At 35.7% G+C, this 21,537-nt stretch overlaps 4 protein-coding genes across 7 annotated transcripts in view; 2 read left to right on the forward strand and 2 right to left on the reverse strand.

Annotated features, from left to right (window-relative positions):
* Positions 1-21,537, reverse strand: part of LOC129792688 (ARL14 effector protein-like) — a 693,823-nt gene that overhangs the window by 280,686 nt on the left and 391,600 nt on the right. The window lies entirely within an intron of this gene.
* Positions 43-16,254, forward strand: LOC129792691 (uncharacterized). Its single transcript, XM_055832009.1, has 4 exons — positions 43-138; positions 12,697-12,761; positions 15,017-15,127; positions 15,193-16,254. The coding sequence occupies exons 2-4, from the start codon at positions 12,740-12,742 to the stop codon at positions 15,606-15,608; spliced, it is 549 nt and encodes a 182-aa protein (XP_055687984.1). The 5' UTR covers positions 43-138; positions 12,697-12,739; the 3' UTR covers positions 15,609-16,254.
* On the reverse strand, positions 1,525-4,795 carry LOC129792644 (UNC93-like protein MFSD11). The gene is made up of 4 exons (XM_055831938.1): positions 4,543-4,795; positions 4,296-4,465; positions 2,177-2,691; positions 1,525-2,108 (listed from the first exon to the last, which is right to left on the reverse strand). The coding sequence occupies exons 1-4, from the start codon at positions 4,627-4,629 to the stop codon at positions 1,588-1,590; spliced, it is 1,293 nt and encodes a 430-aa protein (XP_055687913.1). The 5' UTR covers positions 4,630-4,795; the 3' UTR covers positions 1,525-1,587.
* Positions 6,767-11,876, forward strand: LOC129792613 (caskin-1). 4 transcript variants are annotated; one of them, XM_055831841.1, is made up of 7 exons: positions 6,767-7,042; positions 7,346-7,809; positions 9,537-9,941; positions 10,164-10,250; positions 10,372-10,545; positions 10,898-11,229; positions 11,322-11,876. In XM_055831841.1, the coding sequence occupies exons 1-7, from the start codon at positions 7,027-7,029 to the stop codon at positions 11,620-11,622; spliced, it is 1,779 nt and encodes a 592-aa protein (XP_055687816.1). In that variant the 5' UTR covers positions 6,767-7,026; the 3' UTR covers positions 11,623-11,876. The 4 variants fall into 4 exon arrangements, with proteins under 4 accessions (XP_055687816.1, XP_055687818.1, XP_055687817.1 ...); XM_055831840.1 differs by having other exon boundaries at positions 6,794-7,042; positions 10,895-11,229; XM_055831843.1 differs by lacking the exon at positions 10,164-10,250 and having other exon boundaries at positions 6,789-7,042.

Below are 21,537 nucleotides of genomic sequence, written 5' to 3' on the forward strand. Positions count from 1 at the left end.
AACATTCTGCAGGACTTGTGTGAAGAAAGTGAAGTTGAAAAGTTTTTCCAGCAATATTGATGGAGACTTTGCAATATTATTGCTTTTAGCCATGGATTGAGACAATTGAGAGACCTTGATTTTCAACGAGACTTCCAGGTAAGTGTGATAAACATGTGGGGCTGAACTTTGGGTTTTCCGGGGATTTTGTGACATTCTCGCATTCTCGTGATGCAACTTAATAATATTTAAAGAAGATATGCGTGGCATTTTGAGGAGCTTCTTATCTCCTCAGCCCTGTGCCATGTTTTAGAATTTCAATGTGTTTTGTATGTAAATTTTCCCCATCAAACATGCACTAGCATATAGTCCAAAGACATTGATAAAGTGAATGAAAATAACTCAAATAGATAAAATTCTTAGAGAAAGTTGGAGAAATACGAAAGTTCTTTGAAAGCTGAAACACTGAATGATGAAAAGAATTTAAGTAAATATTCGTTTTATTCTAACTTGGAGAGAATTCACAACAACCCACGAGAATCTCATATCACAAAAAGCTATCAAATGGTTCTCAGGATTGTTCTTGAATAGAACGACTCAAGAGAGATAAAAAATTACTCTAAGAGCTTTCATTTGATTTTTTTTATAATAGTTTAATTAGATATTGTAGGTACTACAGAAGTAAACAAGAAAATTATCAATACAATGTCGATCAAGTAAATTGCAAATTGGTAATTTATCAGAGGTTTAGCGAGAGAAAAAAATGATCTTGTTTTGTGGAAGTATGTGTGTGGAATAGAAGTATGTAGAGTAGTATGAAAAATATGCATTGGAAATTGCATTAAAATGAAAGAAAAGAAGCTAATTAATTAGCAGCGAGATGTAGAATGTTGGTTCCTGTCAATAAAATAATTTGAAATTAAAATTAGTCTGTTAAGAATAAATTAAAATATTCAAAAATAAACTACAGAGAAAACTCTGTTGGAGTTTTTCATGCATGAGTTTAATAAGAACTCGGAAAACATATATTAGTTTTCCTTTGGGATTGAACAAATTTATTTATTTGAGAGAGCTTTAGGCAGGGTTCTAGACAAAAAGTTTGTTATAAATGTATTTCACTTAAAATTTTATCTCAAACTTTCGGATAAACCAGCAGGATTTTTTAAAATTAGGTAGGTAGGTTAAAATCTAGGGGAATCTGGGGTAAAAAATAATTTTTTTAGACAAACACTTTTCCTGAGTTTCGTGAAAATATTTGAGTTTTCCCATAACGCCTACCTTATAGCAAATTTTCTGAGCTACAATTTTGCTTTAGATGTTTTTTTTTCTATCTCAACGTGAGAAATCATTTTTAGTGCGATTTGTCCAGCATGAGCACTTGACCGCTCTGTGTTGCATATTTTAAATATTTGCACTTTAATCTCTTCTAATATTTACTTAATAGCAGTTGATAGCAATTAACTACCAATCTATTTTTAATAAATAAAACAAGTTTCAACGTCGTATAGGTCATCTACCACTACGTATGCAAAAATCATTGAATTATATTAAAGAACTTTATATTAAAAATCATTTTTAAAATTATTTTACAAAACATTAGAGTTAGTTCTATTCAATTTCATTCTCGCGAAGGCTCTTCTTCTCAGTCTCCGTGCAAATTGTTTCCGCTTCAGCACGCGTCCTCCATTCGACGCGCCAGAAAGCGAGTGTCCCGAGTGCCCCCATGGTGGCCAGAAGTGCTAGCTGGAACCGCAGACCTAGCACTGTTGAGTATGCAAACCCTGAAGCAGCTGCCAGGGATTGCATGAAACGAAATAGAGCAAAAGCAGCTGCTGACTGGGAGGCAAAAACTCCACCGAGGAGTGCAACAATCTGTGTATTGAAGCACGCATCACCTAGGCCGAGGAGGAAGGCCGCCACAAGGGCTAGAGCTGCCGATGGGGGATTCAGTAAGCTCGTAGCATCGGTTTCACCGAAAACCGCAGCATCGGGCAGATTAATTAGAATTGTTGCAAAGGCTATGGCATGAAAGATGTAGCCTCCGAAAAGGATAGCATCTCGTCTGAGTTTCGTCCCTGCTAGGCCACATGCTATGCCACCAACAACCTCACCAAGGCCAATGCATACACCTGCAAAGGAGCTCAATTTAGCCTAAAGATCCTTAGAAAAAATGATTTTCTTTTTTAAATTATTTTACCGCTCAGACCAACGAGATGTTTAGCTCCGAGGGCATTTGTGAAGCCAACAGTGGGCGAATAGACACCACTGAAGAACGACAACTCCATCCCGCTGTACAGGAAGGTGATGCTGAGAAGACCCATTTTGGGCGTGACAAGGAGCTTCATTGCTGAATGAATCTCCGCCAGTGGTCGACCAGGCTTGTGAGCTGATTTGTGCTCCGGAAGTCCAAAAAGGACAAAAACGCCCAGAAGGGCCACTACAACGAGGACACTGAAGAGCAGTGTTCGAGTGTCTACATTGATCTCCGTCTTCCCGCTGAATTCCCGCCAAACAAATGCATTTCCCAGCAACATGGAGGCCTGTAGCATTGCCCAAAAGATAGCACTGTTGCGCGATATGGTGCTACTGTTGCTGCATCGCGACAAATACACTCCCTGACCGTTCCACGTTACAGCAGCTCCAATGCCCAGAAGAGCACTCCCGGCATACAAAAGCCATGTCTGTGGCCACAGGAAGGATGCTGTGAATATGCTGAAAAAAAAGTCTTTCAATTGGTTTTGAAGGGATGGAGAAGAAGCATTGTGAATGGGAACGAAAAAATTTCTTTAAGGTTTTTGCAACACTTTCCATTACATTTAAATTATTTTTGGCATGTGTCTGTAATGAGGGGTAATGCATAATTACTAACTCTCTTGAATTTGAAGAGACTTTGGAATTCCAATTAACATTACGGATTTTTTAATGCAACTTTTCAATTTATTAAATTTAAAATTTTAAACAATTTTTACACCACAAAGAATTAGACATATTAACCCTTTCAGGTCCGCGATCAATATAGTGAGCTGATTGAACTAAAAATAATTTTTGTGGGTTCTTTTGAGCTCGAAAAAGACATTTTTAGCAAAAAATATCAACTAAAAAATTTTCGGTTTTTCGTCATTCTTCTTCCTGTGAGTTCTTGGGGATCTCCTTGTACTAATTTGGACTCAATATTTAAAAAAAAAAAACTATACAGAATGAAACATTCTCAAAATCGAGCCTTTGGGTCAGCTCATGACCCAATGGACCTGAAAGAATTAAGCTCATTAAAAATATATTTCAGATACTGATAAATTAGATTTAGATTTTTCTGAACCTCTTCACAAAAATTCTTTGAATTTTATTTAATTAAACTAAAAAAAAACCTTTACTGATATTTTCTTAACTGCTCTAATATAAGACTTTATTTAATCGTGAGATTTTATATTAAAAAAACTTGCATGTAACTGTGTAGTTCACTTAGTGCATTAATAATGAGCATAGTCTAGCCTTTGTTTTGTCGTCAATCAATAAATCAAATGGGAAAGGGAAAATCTTTGAAGAAGTTTTCTTAAGGCAATATTTCAATAAAATTTAGAAACAGATTCTAAATAGATGATTATAAATTAGGTCAAAAACTCTATAAAAACAATATTAGATTTTTTTCCGAAAAGGCTAAAAGTATTTTTCTGCAAGTTACTTCTTCTTTCAAGTAGTTTTATTAGTATTTTTATATAAATCCCCTTCACATGTTATTTCTTTCAAAAACAAGATTTTCTAGTTTAAAATCTGTAAACAAATCCAAGTTTTATTGATAAAGTTAATATGAGCAAATAAAGCGCATTTTATTGGCGCGAATTTCAAATAGAGAATGATCGTTGATCGTTGTTACATGAAGAATTCTCCGGGATTTTTTAATTTCTTCTTAAGACTCACAATGATTAAACTTTCTTTTGTTCGTTTCTTTCTCTCTTTGAGTGTTAATATAACAACATTTTTCATCACTGTCTGTACACACAGATTATCTAATAAGCATCCTCCCCCTCAAGCGTTGCACAAACACATCACAAATCAAACACACCATTTTTGAGTTTCAAATAAATTAACCCTCCTAAAGCCATATTGTTGAATAAGTTTTGAATAGTCGCGGAGGCGGTGATCATTTTTTTTAGCTTTCTCTCACATCACAAATTCATTTAAATAGGTAGAGGTACCTACCACAAAAAAAAAAAACTGCCGTGTCTATGTTGCTTTTTGCTCAATCCGCGACTAGTTCACGCGCGCAAATCAATTTACACACTTTATTGGAATTGCAAAAAAAAAGAAGAAATACTGACCAGTATGTGAGTGAACCAAGCCGCATGGCGCCCCTGGGGCCCAGCAGTGCTACAACGGAAGGTGCTAGCCAGTTGCAAATGGCGAAAGTGGCGTAGATGATGGCAAGGCTGACGTATCCATCGCCACTGAAAGTTGTATCGTCGCGCGCAATGCTGTCGATGACGACTTTCTGTCCGCGAGGAGATTTTCAACAAGAGTGATCACTTTCGGCGCGCAACGGTGACCCATTTGGTGGTACACACTCACCTCAATGTTGCCCATTGTCTGGAAGGCCGTGAAGAGTAGCATGAAGCCCAAACCCAGCACCCCCACACTCAGCACCGACTTGTCCATTTTGGCGCGAAGGCAGCTAAAAGAATTTTCTGTTCAGCGCGAAAGGCGGAAGCGTGCGCTCGCTGGTCGGCTTCTCCGCTGGAACTGGAGGTGAGAGTCTTGAACCGCGAGCAGATAAGCCTCCTCTCTCTTATCTTGTACACCACACAGTGTACTCCAAAGTCAAGGGCCGTACTGAGGTGTACCTCTCACTGATTGATTGATTTGGATGCTCTCTACGAGTTTACACAGAAGCCATTGGCCTTCTGCTGGCTTCTGTTTTGTGCGACAAGCAAAGCCATTCATCAGACATAGTGCGCAACTTAACCTACTTTAATAAAATTGTAACCTTTTGATAAAACATCGGAGAGTTTTCATCAAAAGTACTTTAATTACCCTCGTTTTTCAGTTTTTTTTAAGAGCTTTGTATTTTCCACACAACAATCTAACGCAATATCATGTGCATTGGAAATTTTTTTTTATATATAAGAAAATGAAAATTTTCTCTCAAGATAAAGAAGCAGTTTAGGATCGTTTTACGATCAATAAATAAAATAAGCTTTCGATAACGTTAGAAAGCTTTCGATATTCTAAAATTAAAGTATAGCTTATGAGCTAGGAAAAGTCTAGGATCATCATTGAGTTCTTAATATACCTTTTCAGGAAAATCAGGATCATATTTCTAGAAAATTAGGATCGTTTAGCCGAATAGAAAATTTTTCACGAACTAGAAAATAATAACTGGTGTGTTCGGAACTGTAGAAAGTTTCTTCGTCTATTAAAAGAAAATGTGTAGGAAGATGGCCTAAATCAAACTCTGTAATATTTTTTCAATAGAGAAAATGATTCATGATTAATTTGCATTATTTTAAAGCGCCGTATTCGGCGGATTTACCTCCTTTTTTTAGTAATAAAAAGACACAGATTAAGGATCGAAAACCTAACAAGTATTAAATTTAAACTTAAAAATCAAAGTTCTCAATCAAAATTAGGCTTAAAAGGTACAAATTCAAGTCGTAAAAAACTATATGGATTTTAATTCTAAATAGATTCAAATTGTGAAGAAAAACCATAAAAAAGTACTGAATTCAAGCATGAAAAGTAAGTATTAAATTATGGAATAAAAAGTTCTAATTTGAAGCCGAAAAAATAATATTCGATTTTAAAAGGACAGTATTCGGATGATTCTCAAAAAAAAAAAATTTAACAGATAAACACCTCTTGACTTAATCGGAAAATATTAGGTATTTTCAAAAGATTTTCCTTAGTCAAGGATATTTTCTTAATTTTTAAATTTCTAAAATTTCTTGAATCTTCTGTAATTTTTTGGAATCTAATTTTTCTATCTAAATATTTATCCTATTTTTTTTTACAATCGTCTATGTAAGATAATGTGGAGCTCAATTTTGTAAAGCCAGAAGAGGTCCTATTTGAATCTAATAAGCAGTGGATTAAATGCGATAATTTATTTTTCTTTATGCTATATTGCAATAACATGAGGTGGATGACATTATCCTGATTTTTTATTTGAAAAATTGCGTAAATTTCCCAATTATTTTTAATGGCGAGGTCATGAGGAGGTTGCGATGGGTCACAAATATTAGACAAATCAAAGATAAGCTTGCAATAAAAAAGAATATGAAAATTATTCAAAAGTCTTATCAGAATTGTGTGTCGATGTACTATTTTATAAACAAATCACAATAGGGGAGAGCGGGGTTAAAAAAGTCACTTAAGGGTTTAGAAAAAGCTTAAAATAGCATATTTCCTAGCTAGATAGAAGAAAATGATCTGAGAAAGAGTTATAGGGCACTAAATCTCCTAAAGAAATGGGCTATACATTTCGCTTTATCCATTTGGGAAATATGATATTTTGAGCTTTTTTTAAACCCTTAAGTGACTTTATTACCCCCGCCCCCCCTAAAGCAAAAAAATAATCTTTCTTCTACTCTTATCTGTGATTTTTTACGCAGTAAGTTACATTTTTCTACGCCTTCTGCGAGTGTTGTGCTGCTTGGGTGTATTTTTATATATATTTATCGATATGTGTGTTGTTCTCAGTTCATCGACTGGGAATGATGTTTCTTTCATGCTGCCAGCGCTACTCCCTTTGCCCCAGCATAAAACATACTGCATCCCATAAATCAACTCATACAACCCAACATGTTCAGTGTTAATTCCATGCTCAACCATGCTCTTTGGACGTATTGTGGGACATCCCAATGAAACATAAGAGTATGTTAATGTTGGTGGTGTGTCATCAAATATAACTTTCGGTGCAGCTGCCCTTTCTGCTCGTTTTTCCTGCCCAAAAATCGCATTTAATTTAATTCCAATGTCAATTTGCGTGTGAGTGGTGCATTCAAAAGTGACACCCACTGCATCATTTTCCAAATTGAGCAGGTGGAAAGTAGTAAAATGAGAAAACTCAGCGGTAAGTAAATCCAGGAGCAATATGGGGTACATTTTCTACACCATATCTCCCAATTGAATTATTAAAAATGCATTTTTCCCCCGAATTTTCCAAATATCTGCCACTTTGACGCTTTTGGGTGGTTGTGCATTGCAGAGCATTGAGTTTATTTGGCAAATATGTTGGGGATTTTGGTTTAATATGGTGGGAAGAGTGCATTAAAATAAATCACTCTCTAATGGCGGATAAATGAAATTTTCCTATATAAACTGTGTCATATGAAAAATTTCTTTCATTTCTTTCTTTACAAAAAAAAAATGTTAGTCAACACAGGTGGTGTGCAGAGAGTCCCAAAGGCACCACTTGCAAAACGCGTTGCACCACCAGCAGTTCCGGATGTCTATCGTCATTCGGGGAGTTCTTTTGGATCTGTTAGCTTTGCCTCTTGCGATGAGTTGGATGACCGTGCCTTGCCGGTGCCACCGCCGCAACTAACGCATAAAGCAGCCGTGCTGTTTCACCAACAAATGGCCCTGCAGGAGGATCAGGGTATCGATCTGACACAGTCACCTGGTCGCGATAGCCCAGGATCATCTTCCGGGAGTGCTGGAAGTGGTTCCAGGCACTCCACGGTGTCCCTCGACTCGGGCAGAGCATCGTCGTATCTCACAACATCCACCCGAGGGGCACTCTCATCACCACGATGTTCAATGTCGTCCTGTTCCATTACATCCGTCGATAGAATGGCACGCAATGATTACGATATCATCCAGGAGTGGCTTGCAGAGGTGAGCTTTTCATGCTAATTTCCCTTTATTCATGATTTGTTCTTCACAGATGTGTCTAAGAATGTTTTAAAAAATATTTTGGGAAGTTTGACTTCAAAATCTCTTAGAAAAATCATATTTTTATCAAAACTCTTAACCTTTTAGCGTCCATTGGGTCAAATGGCGATCAAAACGTGAAACATTTTATTTTCTCTAATTTAAATTAATATTTTTTGTAAGTTTTGTAAATATACATTAAAATGTAGAAGAGGCCAAAGAAGACGTTTTGACTGTGTGGACGCAAAATAGTTAAAATTACGCAAAAGAAATAAATCTGTTTGAATTTTATAAAAATTAAAATTTTTATCCTATTTTCATGCACTAAAAGTCAACAAAGAAAATTTTTTAAGCTATCGAATCATAATGGGCAAATCTGGGTTAAAAATATAATTTGTTTAAGATAAGAATTTTCTTTTAGAACTCTCTTTTGATTTTTTAAAAATTATCTAGCTAAGTATGACTACTAAACGTCCTACAGCTTTTTTCTCAATCATTTTCTTGCAAAGAAAAATTATGTAGAAGGCCAGTTTATAGATTTTTTTCTTTGAAATGCCACAGAGAATCTGAAATTCCAATCAGCATACTCAGCATACCCATATTTTCTCAATAACACCATATAATTTTCAGAATTTAATTCTGCAGTTGATGGAACATTTATTCACCAAGCAGTTCGATTAAAGAGAGATGTTTCATTGAAATATTTTTCAATTGATTTTCTTTTCAAATATTGGCATAGTGCCTAAAAGATTCTCAATAGAGGACAACGACAGCATAGAAATTTTGTGGAGGCACAATTTTACCAACTTCTCAAGAATTTTGGTTAATGGGAAATGTTAGCAGCAAACCCATTCCTTCCCATGGCTGCCACTAAACGATGCACTTCCTCTCAAGTCATGTGAAAAAGTAAATGGAGGAAGTTTATATCTTGCAATGAGTAAAAAAAAAGGGATAAAATTATGATAATAATGGAACATTTCTTATACAAGTCGTTATAATTTCAGTAGAGTGCAATAGGGGAGGGTTGGGCGATGTTAGTTTGTAGGAGAATTTTGGGGAAATATTTGATTTAATTTGGGAAATTATTCTTTGAAGCTTTATTTAAGCTAAAGTTTGGAAATCAACTTTTGGCGTAACATTAATATACGAATTTTTCAAAATATTCCAGAATCTTTCCGTTTTCTGTTCCAATTTTTGTGGGACAAAATCAACAAAATTAGCAAAAATTCAATAAAATCAATATTTTTAATCCACAAACATCGAGTTCAAAAATCACATTACCATCTCTTTTTGGCACTTTTTCAAACGCAGTGCTTCGTACAGAGCTCGAAGAACCATTTTCTTCATTGCTCTTATAAGAATTGACCTGATTAGAACATTGTGCTCTATAACTCCCATGACTCCAGACGAGCAACATAAATTATTTTATGGCAAGGATCCAACTTCAACTCGTCCCCTCTGTCGTTAAATTTTAATATTTATTAAAGCTTCGATTAGCAATAATTTTTTTGTAGCAAAATTAAATATTTAATAGAAGAAAAGGAAAATTTCACAACACTCTAGTTCATTTTCCCCTTTCTAGAGCTCGTAGAGAAAATCATTGATAAATCGTAAATTTTTATGCATTTCCTATTTCCAGTCAATTTTACCCTTTCTCCAATGATAATTGCATCGTCCATTTGAACTTGCAGATTCAATCTGAGGAATACGCACAGTGCTTTGCAGCTGCTGGCTATGACTTACCCACGGTGGCTCGTATGACCCCGGAAGATTTAACAGCAATTGGCATAAAGAATCCACACCATCGTGAACGAATTAAAGCTCACATTGATGCCCTACACTTAGCCGATGAGCTACCCAACTATGTTCCAGGTAGTATTGATGAGTGGCTACATCTGTTGCGCCTTGAGGAGTATGCGGGCCCATTGCTTGCCCAGGGCTATCAAACAGTACGCGATGTGACACAGCTCACGTGGGAGGATCTCGAGGATATTGGTATTGTTCGGTTGGGCCATCAGAAGAAGATTCTTCTAGCAATAAAACGCGTTCAGGATATCATAAGCGGCAAATGGGTCGCATCGCCAGGACAATGCATTGTAAGTTTATCTAAAAGTGAGCTTTGAAAAAAAAGACTGATTAACTTTTGAAGCATAAATTAATGTAATATACGATGTAAAATTTAACATATTGAGCATATTTTAACGTTAATTTATGCTGGATACTTTCACATTCCTTTCCTCGCAATTTTTTGGTTTAAAATTCTTCCCAAACCTTTTATGATTTTATTTGAATCTTTGGTTATTTTTACCCCAAATCAGGCCAAAATTCACCAAGAGTGTGCCAGGAATATTTATCCACGACACTGTGAAAGCACTAAACTTACAGACGACATCGTAGTTATACAGGTTTTTGTTAATTCCTTTTTTTATTTTATTTATTTTTTCATTAATTTTTCCACAAACTAAATTAAATTAAATTAAATCTCAGTGAAAAATTTGAGTAATAAAAAAATAATCTTCAAAATAGGTGAGACAGACACGCCGGAAGAGCTTGGAAAGTCTAGAAGATCCTGATGAACGTATGATGTCATCACACTTAACCTTTAACAACGTACCAGATACGCTGTACTGCCATCAAAATTCCCCCATTTATCAGATTCATCCCTATTCTAGCAAAATCGGAACCCCATTTACAAACATGGTGAGTATCAGGTGCAAAAGTTATTTGAATCTACATAATATTTTATTTTTACCAATCATTACTCATTTTCTGGTGCTTTTCCCATACAAATTCACTACTTTCCTTGTAAAATTTGCATATTTCAATTCTTAAACAGCTATTTAAAAGGTTCTATACTTTATTATTTAAATATACTGGATTATTCTACCTATCTATTCCCCTTTCTTATCTCTTATTATGTTAAAACAGAATTTAATTTTTATCTTTAAATGAAATTTGCTCACATGTGATTGGGGGCTTTGATAACTATACTAAAAAAAAAAATAAATAGATAAAGTCAATATTAAAATGCAAATAATCTTTCTTTTAGCAGCCTTGGCGTCGTTCGTATGACGATGGTGACATCACACCAACTAATGAGACAACCACGTGCGAGGAAACATCACAGGGGGGTGGTACCCTCCCCAGACACGTACGAGGTGGCGCACGAGCACGACCTGTAGCGAAAGTTGTGGCACTGAGTGGGCCTCCGCGCCAAATTGCATCCCCCGAGAAGGGTGGGAAGTTTTGGAAGAAGGAACCACCATCACCACCTCGTCGCCAAGTGCCGCAGATTGCAGCCGATATGTACATTCCGCCTCACTACCAAAATCATCTGCACTGCACCACAGTTGAGGTACACAATGTTCGCAATCAGGAAGCCAGGTATGCTGTGTTCCCCCTCCCACCCTCCACGCACCGAAATCCCCAAAAGAGGAGACATTTAGTAACAATAGATGTTTTTGTTGTGTGTGTAGATCAACAAGCAGCATCGATAGCATCGATGCTATGCCGTTTGCAAATGACAATGCAGGTACAATAAAACAGCGCCTCAGTCGTGAGGGACATCACGTCTCATTGTCATCATCATCCTCTTCGACTTCCTCCACGTCGTCTGCAAAGACTGTCGCCCACGCATTCGATGGGCCCTCACCCGAGGGCCCGCCACTCGATTCAAATGTTCTCAATGACATTGGCAATATGCTGGCAAACTTAACAGATGAGCTAGATGCTATGCTGGAAGAGGAGAAGCGCCAGGGTTTGAATGACAACGAGTAGGGGCTGCATATGGCTGCATTGTGTGGAATCCTTGGCGGCCGCAAAGACTGACTGCACGCGCAAGGGAAATTGTATCTTAAAATTAAATAAAAAAAATATGTTTATGTAATCCTCAATGAAATCTATAAATAGAAAAGCGATTCCATGGATAAAGGAAAAAAAGTAATAGTCTATAACTCGCCTATGGTATAGTCATGGGATACGTGAACTGGCATTTGATATGTACTGTAATTTAGATTTAATTGCAAAGAAAATGAACTTTGTGAAGAAAAAAAACATTAAATGAAGAAAAAAACTTTGCTTTTTACTCATCGACGATGTAATTCCCAGATGTTTGAGCATTCTTATATGGGTGAAACTGCAGATTGAGCATAAAGAACTGTTCGATGCGATTTCAGCTGCATTAATCATCACATGATCATCATCATCATTAAGTAGACACCCAGAGGGCGCATGAAAGGAAAGCCAACATATTGATAAAAATAAATTAGAAAATATAATCTATCAATATACATGTTTTGTATCAGAAAAATTCATGTTTTCCCAGAGCTTTCGACTTTGCTCAGAGCTTTCATCAAAGGCTCTGTGAGGGAGACTGAAAGTTCATAAAAACGTGAGTTTTTCTAGGTAAGATTTTTTTCACTACTCCGACGGAAAATCCTGATGTTGATAGATTGAATAGATATGTATGTCTGTACGTCGGAAAAATCATAATTCACTATTGAGCAGGTTAACATTCAAAGAACAAAATTTCAACTACTTTATTCTTCTTATTAGCTGTGATTCTTTCTTCAAAGTTTTTTATTCTTAAGGCCTCAAGCTTTTAGGGGATGATGGCTAAAATAATTCAGTTTTATTTTCTCCCTGAACTTTTCTTATTCGAATTTACATTTATGAAAATTATTGTTTAATGGAAAATTTATTTCCTACTCAATATATTTCTGAAGATTGAATATTTTGGGATATTTTTTTTTTAATTTCCTTTAAACTTTAATGATTTTCTTTAGCATTAAATTATAACTTCAATTAGCAGGGTTTTATGTATTTATTTTTAATTTATTTTTCTTATTTCAGTTAACAATTCGAGAATAAAAGCTCTCTTCAAGTTCTTCACAAAATGCATCCTAAAACTATGACAGGTGAGCACAGATTAAAATTATTCTTTAAAAAAAATGGACTTATACTTTCATTTATTCCTTAAGGAAAAGTTGAATGAAACGTGAGAAAGTAATTCCATTAACGCAAATTGAAAATTGTCATCTTGTATTTAACAAATAATCCCAGACTTATTCAGATCCCAAGAAAAAGAAGGAGATAAAGAAGTCTAAAAATATCCATTCTTTCTATGTTTATCGCCTTAATATCAATTAACATTTTTTTCATTTTTCATTTTATCAATTCTTAATTGTTTTCTTGAATAATTTCCTTAAATTTTCTTTTTAAATAAAATAGTATAGGTATGTAATCAGAAAAAAAATTGGGCTCATTAAATTACTGAAAAAAAAATATTTTTCTAAAGATAAGCAATTTTTTAATGAATATTACAAAGCAAATTTGCAACAAAATCCCTTCGTAAATCTCTTACAGTTCAATATTTATTATCTTGTTCACCTAATTAAACGTTTTGTTATGTCTAACATAGTAGCACCTATAATGTTCGAGTGGTAGGTGTATAGTAGATCTTTCACAGACCTCTTCTAATATCAATTTTCAAGGACTCCTTCCGCTCAAATATTTACGCTTTTCTTTTTTTTTTTGTAAAAGTGTCGCAAAATTGTCTCGCAATCTTCTCAGCACAATAAACAGAGTGAGTAATTGGAGTGATTTGACGGGATTATAGGGGAAAAGGTATGACGTAAGGTGTGATTAAATGATTGGAAATCATGGCGAAATATTTCTTTTGACCTACCCAAAAATAGATTTTGCAAGAAAGAAGGTTCAATTGTGACGCAGTGCGCAAATTTCCACCAGATTTAACCGCATTCAATTAATGGGCCAAAAGCGCAAATACCCAAACTGAAGCCAGAAATTATATTGCAAATGCCGTTGGCCCAAATTGCGGAGGAACCTTAATTAGCATAGTGATAGTGGGTGAGCAGTGAGCACTAATGTGGGACTAATGGTGAACCCTCCAATAAAGTTGCGACGTGATCGCGGTTCTTTTTAGCATTCGACTCCTGGCCCCATCGCGGGAGACGCGGTAATCGCCTTCTAAAGAATACTTAAGCGGTCCGAATAAATCAAAGACATTGACGTCACGACCCCATATCAATGAGAACTTTATGTCCACCTTTCCGCAATGTGCCACACAAATTTCACACTTATTTTCAAAAAACACAATCGAGCGTGAAGATAGTGTTTTGTGGTTGCGATAAGATACAATAGATGCGATGGAAGGGGCTGAAAATTACCAGAATTAAATGACGTTGGGAATATTAAGAGAAGAATTCAATTATGGATGGCGTTATATGACAAGTAATGATCAAAAAGTTCTCGAAAATTATGTGTTTGACCAATGATTGAGCATAAATTGGTAGTTTGATCAATGATTGAGCAAAAATTGATTAACCAATTTATGAAAAATTTGAAGATTACAAATTTTGTCAATCGTTGATCAGTATTCAAAAAACAATTAAGTTAAAATTGACTAAATATTGAGTCAAAGTAAGTCCACATAGTCGGCTAATTATTGATCAATCAGATTTGACCTAAAGTCACTTAATCAGATTCAATTGATTTCTCATTTATTGATCCATTCTTGATCAATTAGATCAACTTAATCATGATTGAGCACTAATTATCTCAATCAAATGTTTACCGGCCCAGTAAACAAAACAAAAAAAATTGAGTGAGACTTCGCTCAATATTTACTTAATATTGAGTCAATGTAATTTCGCATTGAGAATCAATTATTGAGCAATCAGATGGTGCTTGGTCAATAATAAATTAATCGATTGACTGTCACAATTTATTAATCAATTATTGCCCAATCATTGATCAATCTGCTTGACTCAATCATGATTGGGCACTAAATTATAACCTTTTTGCAATTTCCTACCATTCTCTTCCATTTTTACTTTGAGAAGAGTTTTCAGAGAAATTCTTTGATTTTCTTTTTTTTTCAGAGATTCATTTTAGAAGAATTTGAGAATTAATATTTGTTTCTCATCTCAAATGAACATATCTTCAAATAATTCTCTTTCTTCAAGATAATCCTCAATTTCTTTGACGCAATAAATATTCATTTATACGCCTCTCGCGATTGATATCATTTATCGCATAAAATCCACAATTAACTGGTTGAATGTATATCAATGTGTTGGATTTTTGAGTGATAAGCCTCACCTGGAATGAATTGCTGTTGATTTTTTCACACCCACTTGCTTTCTTGCAGTGCTCGCGATCGCACACGTGGTGTCAGCGTTCTTCGTGCAGGAATACACCGGCGAAAATGTTGGTGAAGATTCGTCCGAAGAAAACAACTCGACCGATTGTGATTTCCTAAGTAAGTAAAAATTAAAAAAAAATTGTTTGAAGAAGAAGAAATTAAAAAGAAAATTGTTGTTGCAGCTGTTGCACCTGAAGATCTTCCTGCAAAGGGCATAGACATGGATACGATCACGATTATTTGGTACCTTTCGACATTTGTGGCTCTCGTGGCATTCTTCGTTGTGATGGCATGCTCAGACAACTACTGTGGTCGCCCAAGGAAGCCCGAAGAGCCCCCAACGACTGCCCCACCCACCCCAGCACCATCATACCGCGAATTTGCACCACCAAGCTATGATTCGGTGATGAAGCGCTACAAGAATCGCGTCTTTATCATTCCTGTGAGTGACTCAAGTACCGATCAGGCGACACAAGTTCAGGAAGTCGTTGTTCATGCATCTGATGACACTGCCCCGGAAGTTGCTTCACAAGATGCTACAAGGCAAGAAGTTGTTGCCACCGTGGAAACTTCCCAGACACAAGTTGAGAGATTTTAGGAGTTCTCTCTGGAGCGAACCCTTAGGGCTTGCTGAGTGTGAAGAAAAATATGCCCCACCAGTACTTAATTAATCTTCTGTGGATTTGTGAGGTGTTAGCTTGCGCAAAAGTCAGTGTTTTCGGTGGTATTCTCATTATCATGACTGCGACATTTTTTTCGCGCTCTGATAAAAGGTGCGAGTGTGCAAAAAAAGCGAATGAGGAAAAACCCACAAAGTTTACTTACAAAGTGCTGTGAACTGTGACATTGGGAAATGAACTCGTAAAGTGTGAAAAAAGACGCAAATTCTCAGTGATTCTCACTTAGAAGAAAAACATTCATGAAAAGACTGAGTCTTCCCCCATTTTTCCCTTGAAAAAAAGTCCCTCTATGTGATAGTGTGTAGACTATATACGCTGTGGCAGAGCAATGAAGGGTGTAGGTCAGCGAGGTGTACCCGTACCTATGGCACAGGTGCGCTACCTTTCGATGTGCATCTGGAAGATATGCAAATTGTGCCATTTCTGCCAAGTCTCCGTGTGTCCAAGAAGAAAATGGACACAATAGGACTCTTTATACAAATTAATTTTTTTTACTATTATTTTTTGAGATCTTAAGACAAATGATTGTAGGTATTGCGAAATAAAATATATATAAAAAATTGACTTGCAAATCCCTTTTCTTATCTACCCTCTGTGATTTATTGAGGCGACTCCCCGGAAAGTCTTGGAATTAGAGCTCTGCTGGAACACAGGTGATTGTGCCATGTCTTCCTGGTGTGTGATCAACCCCGAAGGACAAGAGATCTGCTTGGGGCAGAGAGACAACAAAAACATCCACAGTCTGAACTTTACTCGATCTGATGATTTTTTTTATCAGCACTGTGAATCAGATAGTGCACGCTATGCTGATTTTAGTACTAAAGGAAAATAAAGTGACTCACAAGAAAGGAATTAAGAAAGATGAAATGCGTGGTATTGGTTAGGATATTGACTTGCCCTGTATTTAATTTTTTTTTAATTTATTCAAATAAAGCTGGAACATGAATAAAGTTTATTGGCATCATACATACATAAGCAGTCTGTAATAGATAAAAGTTTATTTTAAAGTCTACAATGAATAAAATGATAGAAATACAGAATTAAAAAAAAAATAAAGAAAATTCAATAGAAATTTTTTTTGTTATTAAATTATATTTTTGATCATATATTTAATATAAGGTCCTAATCTGCTTCTAAGAAAACCTTATTTCCAAGTTACAGGAAATTTTTGAAAATAATTATTTTTTTTTCAATTAAAAGTTCAAAGACAGCAAAGAAAATTTGCCGAGCATAATAGGAAAATTGAGGTCAAAGATTTCTTTAGTTAGAAATTGTTTTTATTCATTTTATTTATTTATTTTTATTTAAAAAAAAAAATTTACTCATTCGAAAAGTATCTTTCTAGGATTTTTCCGGTTTATAAAAATCAAAAGATTTTATGTTAATCTAGCCATAGAAAATACAAATTCTAGTTATTAAATTCTTTTATTTTCTTTTTGATTGAAATTTATTTTCATTGGATGAAAAAAATAATTTTTTATATCACTTCGAAGTTTTAAAATATTTACAAATATATTTACAAAATGATAAAAAAAAAATTAATTCCACCTTTTAACGAAATAAAAAAAAAAACAGAAAAGCTCTATGAATTTAATAAGTTTTACTTTCTCTTTGACCTCTTTTGGTCTTCATGCAATTAATAAATCATCTTTCAGTGGAAATGGAGAACAAGAGATGTTCTTTGTTGCTAAAATCCGCAAGTTGCGTCTCTAAAAATGCGCCAAAAAATTATTATTCGTTAAACTTTCCCTTTTATATGTGGGTGCTTGAGAATTTTTCCACAATTTGATACCACGAGTCTCCCCATTGCGCAATTATTCGTGAGATTATTTGCTATTTTGCGTCTTAAGATAAAAGTCAGCGCGATAATCCCAATTGATGGCAATTCGACATCACCTCTGTGCCCAATTTGTACTTTATGACCGAATATGTAGTAGAGCGACCGCGTGTGCCGTGAAAATTTGCAGATTCATCCGTGGGATTTCTTTGGAAAAAGACACAAAATTTTAAGCCGGAAACATTGAATGAAGCCACCCTGATAAGACTACCTGCGTGTGAAAATCCTCTGTCTTAGTGGGGGCTTGTGGAGATGCTTTGTGGGGATTTCTTTGAGTGTTAATCGTGTTAATTATGCAGATTTACCACAGAGCCCCTGAGAATCTTTGACCACCGGAAAAGATCCACGCAATGGCACAAGGAGACAACACTGATAAAGCTCTTCTGTGCCTTCCATTGTATGACGTCTGTTGTCTTTGAGCACCTTTGCGCGGTAGCACAGGCTATATATATAATTGGATTTCGGGAGAAAAATCATTTGATTTGCCCGGCAATTGTAGGCGAATGCTTTTGAAAATTGAGATAAATCCAGTTTTGGGTGGAAATTGCGCATTTTTATCAATTAGACCGATTAGACCGCATAGGAAAGATTGTCCATTTGTGGGAGAGCCGGGTGTTGTTGTTGCAAATCAAATGGGGCTCAAGTGTTCGCTTATTGTTCTTTTTTGCCATTGCGGGGAACATCGATAAAGGTAATCGAAAATGTAAAAACTTCCTCGTCGTGTGACATTGACGAGATAATATTTTTGAGCAATCTTAATTGATTCACCTTCTTCCCTCTTAAGTATTTTTTCTTCAACATTTTTGATGGAATTGTCTGCAAGTTCGGATAATGATGGGACTTCCCTAAGCTTTCTGCTTTTACTACTTAAAACAGTCTTATCGTGAAATTCAACTTGAGACAACTAACGGCAATCACGGAGACACGTAGAGTTTTTCTTGTTATTTTCGGGTAGCTTTCAATGGGTCTAAGAAGTGGAAATGATAGCAAATTATTTTTACCAACGTCGGAACAATTCCTACCACATAAACATACCAATTAAACAATGATGCGATATGGAAGAGAGCCTCCGTAGGGGTTTGGCAATGAACTCACCGCGATAGTCAGGTGAGAAAGTGCGAGGAGCAACAGAGTAAGGTGGGTATTGTTGTGCAATTTGGGACAAAATTTACGGCACATTTTCCTGTTCACGGAACAAAGTGTAATGCTGGTGACGATGATGGAGAAACTTTAGGTCTCCGCCATGACTCAAGGTGCCCATTGTCGTCAACCCGCAGGCATTCCCCACATCTTTATCTTCCAAGGGGGGCACAATGGTAGCATTGATAGGACACATTGGCTTGTTTTTTCTTCTTCTTCATCCAACGCCACGAGTAAACATTAAGATATCATGCTGCTCATTTGGCTGCTGGTGGAGGCTTTCTGGGGAGATTCACATGCTGCGTGACAATCACGGATCACGCTGTGTCTGTGGCTGTTGAAAGCATTGGGGAGAGCATGTCGCAAAAATGGTAACATTACTTCCATTTGAGATGATTGCCTTGTGTTTGCAGTGAGCTACAGGGAGGATTAGGTTGTCTTTTCATTTGGATTAAAGGAGGGATTTTGTATTAAAGCTTAGTTGTAAATAGATGAGAAGTTGTCCTCATTTCTTGAAGTTTAATTTCATACTGAATAAAAAACATTAAATACCTGATTTAAAAAAAATCAGACAATTTTCAAGATTTAAAATAAACCAGTAAGAAATTAAAAAGAGTTTTATTCATTTTCTTGTAGAAATCTCTCCAGAAATCTAAAGTAAAAAACATTTTTTTTTTCAAAATATTGTCATTAAACAGACCTCGGAAAAACAAAATTTTTTAAATTCAGACTGCGGTAGGAAAAGCTTGAAAACCTCTAAAAATGTTTTTTATTAAATTGTGGAAAATCGCATTTTTTTGCAATTAAAATCATGAACGCAGCTTTGGCGTTAATCTTTCATGTATTTAAAGAGACAGAAAACATAATGATGACGTCATTGTTTGCATTTTTGGCAAATTTTTGGTGGATTTTCCCAGCTGATCCCAGTGGAAAATGTGAAGTTTCTTTGTAGATTTTTTATATTTTTTTCTCTACAAGATTGTGAGCATTTTGATTGTTTCCTCGAATGAGGAATAATATCATACAAAAACGAGTAACCTCCTTTAAAATTTACTTTTCTTCTGCAGTGCAGAAGCTGAAAAATTATTCTCGATGCTCTGAATTATTTATTCATTTTATTTTATTATTATTTCCTCATTATTTGCTAGCAATCAATTTTCAATTTATTTTTTAGTTTTTTTTTAAATGAATACTTTATTGATCAAATTAATTAGAAATCAATTAAAATTGAGCTATATCTTAACCGATTTAATGGTTTTCAGAGGATTTCTCGAACTAATTGCTGATTTTCTGGAATTTGTAGATTATTCTTCGTTTTAATCGCCCACTGAATTTCATCTTAATCCCCACAATCTTTAAATCTGAGAATTATGCGAGAAATCTTCATAATTTTTTGTGTCATTAGAGTTGTTCTTTTTTCGCTCATGATGGTAATTTTGTGGGAGGCGATGAAGAAATAAAAATTCTACAGCCTCATTTCAGTTTCTTCTACTTACATGCGGAAGTTTTGAGCTAAAACTTGGTCAGGAGGAAATTTTATATAAATGGTCTGACAATGAATTTGTGTCATGATTTCATTCTTTTGCAACTTGAGTCATGGCGAATAAAAACATTTAATTGGATAATCTGCGAGAGTTGAAGCTAAAGTTGAAGACGTGACTTCACTTGAACTTTCTTAGTACGGTTTTGCGTGTATAATTTTCGACTTTGCTGCGTGCTTTATCTTCAAGAACAGCAGCTGTTTGGCAGTTTGTTTTCTCTATATCCGGCCTAATGAGAAACTGTACCATCAAAAATGGATATATTTTCAAGCTTCTATCTCAATTGACTTAACTGTTATCGCACTGAAGAAAGAACTTCTTCGCTTCTTTTATGCTGTCTGGCTGTTCCTTTATTTACAACCATCACCAAGAGGGAAAATCAACTGTATAAATAAGAACTCAATAGAGAATACAAAACATTGGGAAATTTTATCTTCGCGATGCTATGCTATGAATAAAGTTTTCATCTCTCATTCCGCAAACTTCCGCGACTTCCGAGTTATTAGCACAAAAGATATATAATCTGAATAAAGAAAAAAATGTGTTTGGCTCCTTTTGCTTTTCCTTTGTGTGGATATGTTGTCGAACGATTTTCTGCGGCGACGAAGCCATTTAATTAATTTGAGTTAAGTGTAAATAAAACGGCGTGCCTTTGAGGTAATTCAATTAGATACCCATAAAATGGCAATTTTGGTGTATTTTCTGCATCTTTTTCTTCCTATAAAACTCCCCAACTGTACACATGGTGTAGCAATTTCAATGATTTTGACCTCCATGGACAGCTAATCAAATTTGCCATCGCGATGTGGGCTTGTCTCCAATGCCTGGGCCGCTAAGTAAGCACTCCAATCTCCCTCTGCCAAAAGCTCAATGACTCCACATTTCTGCGTGTTCTCAATGAACTTTCATATATTACACCATTATTTAGCATTCCCCATATCAGCATTTTGTGCAAGAATTTCGAGAATTTTTCATTAAACCTCCACGCCGTGCGCGTCATCGCGTAGACAGTCGTCACCCATGTCCATCGCGCGTACCATTTACCACGATAGAGCAATAGTTTGGCAGCACTGTGGAGACTAACATCAACCGTCTATGGTAGTTTTCAGCGGAGATGCCAATTTGCGAGATGCGACTCCGTGGCCAAAATCGAGCCGAAAGTCTGGGGTGTTTGTGGATGCGAAAAAAAACTTTCCGCATGTTAGCATCGCTGGCGCGGGAAAGAGAATAGTGATTCGCTGAATAGAGAATAAAGAAGAGAGGAAGCAAGTTTTCGTGAAATTTTCCACAATGGAAATTTTGGGAGGGAATTCTAAAGAATCAAAAAGA

Source organism: Lutzomyia longipalpis, chromosome 3 (assembly GCF_024334085.1).
Source record: "Lutzomyia longipalpis isolate SR_M1_2022 chromosome 3, ASM2433408v1".
Taxonomy (NCBI): domain Eukaryota; kingdom Metazoa; phylum Arthropoda; class Insecta; order Diptera; family Psychodidae; genus Lutzomyia; species Lutzomyia longipalpis.

Coding starts and splice junctions, on each gene's coding strand:
- LOC129792644 (XM_055831938.1), bottom strand. CDS start 4,629: ATGGACAAGTCGGTGCTGAGTGTGGGGGTGCTGGGTTTGGGCTTCATG. Junction 2,692..4,295: donor CTTGGTTCACTCACATACTG/GTCAGTATTTCT, acceptor CTTTTTTTTCAG/CATATTCACAGCATCCTTCC. Junction 2,109..2,176: donor ACATCTCGTTGGTCTGAGCG/GTAAAATAATTT, acceptor GCTCCTTTGCAG/GTGTATGCATTGGCCTTGGT.
- LOC129792613 (XM_055831840.1), top strand. Junction 7,810..9,536: donor TCCAGGAGTGGCTTGCAGAG/GTGAGCTTTTCA, acceptor TTGAACTTGCAG/ATTCAATCTGAGGAATACGC. Junction 10,546..10,894: donor GAACCCCATTTACAAACATG/GTGAGTATCAGG, acceptor TCTTTCTTTTAG/CAGCCTTGGCGTCGTTCGTA.
- LOC129792691 (XM_055832009.1), top strand. CDS start 12,740: ATGCATCCTAAAACTATGACAG. Junction 12,762..15,016: donor GCATCCTAAAACTATGACAG/GTGAGCACAGAT, acceptor GCTTTCTTGCAG/TGCTCGCGATCGCACACGTG. Junction 15,128..15,192: donor GACCGATTGTGATTTCCTAA/GTAAGTAAAAAT, acceptor TTGTTGTTGCAG/CTGTTGCACCTGAAGATCTT.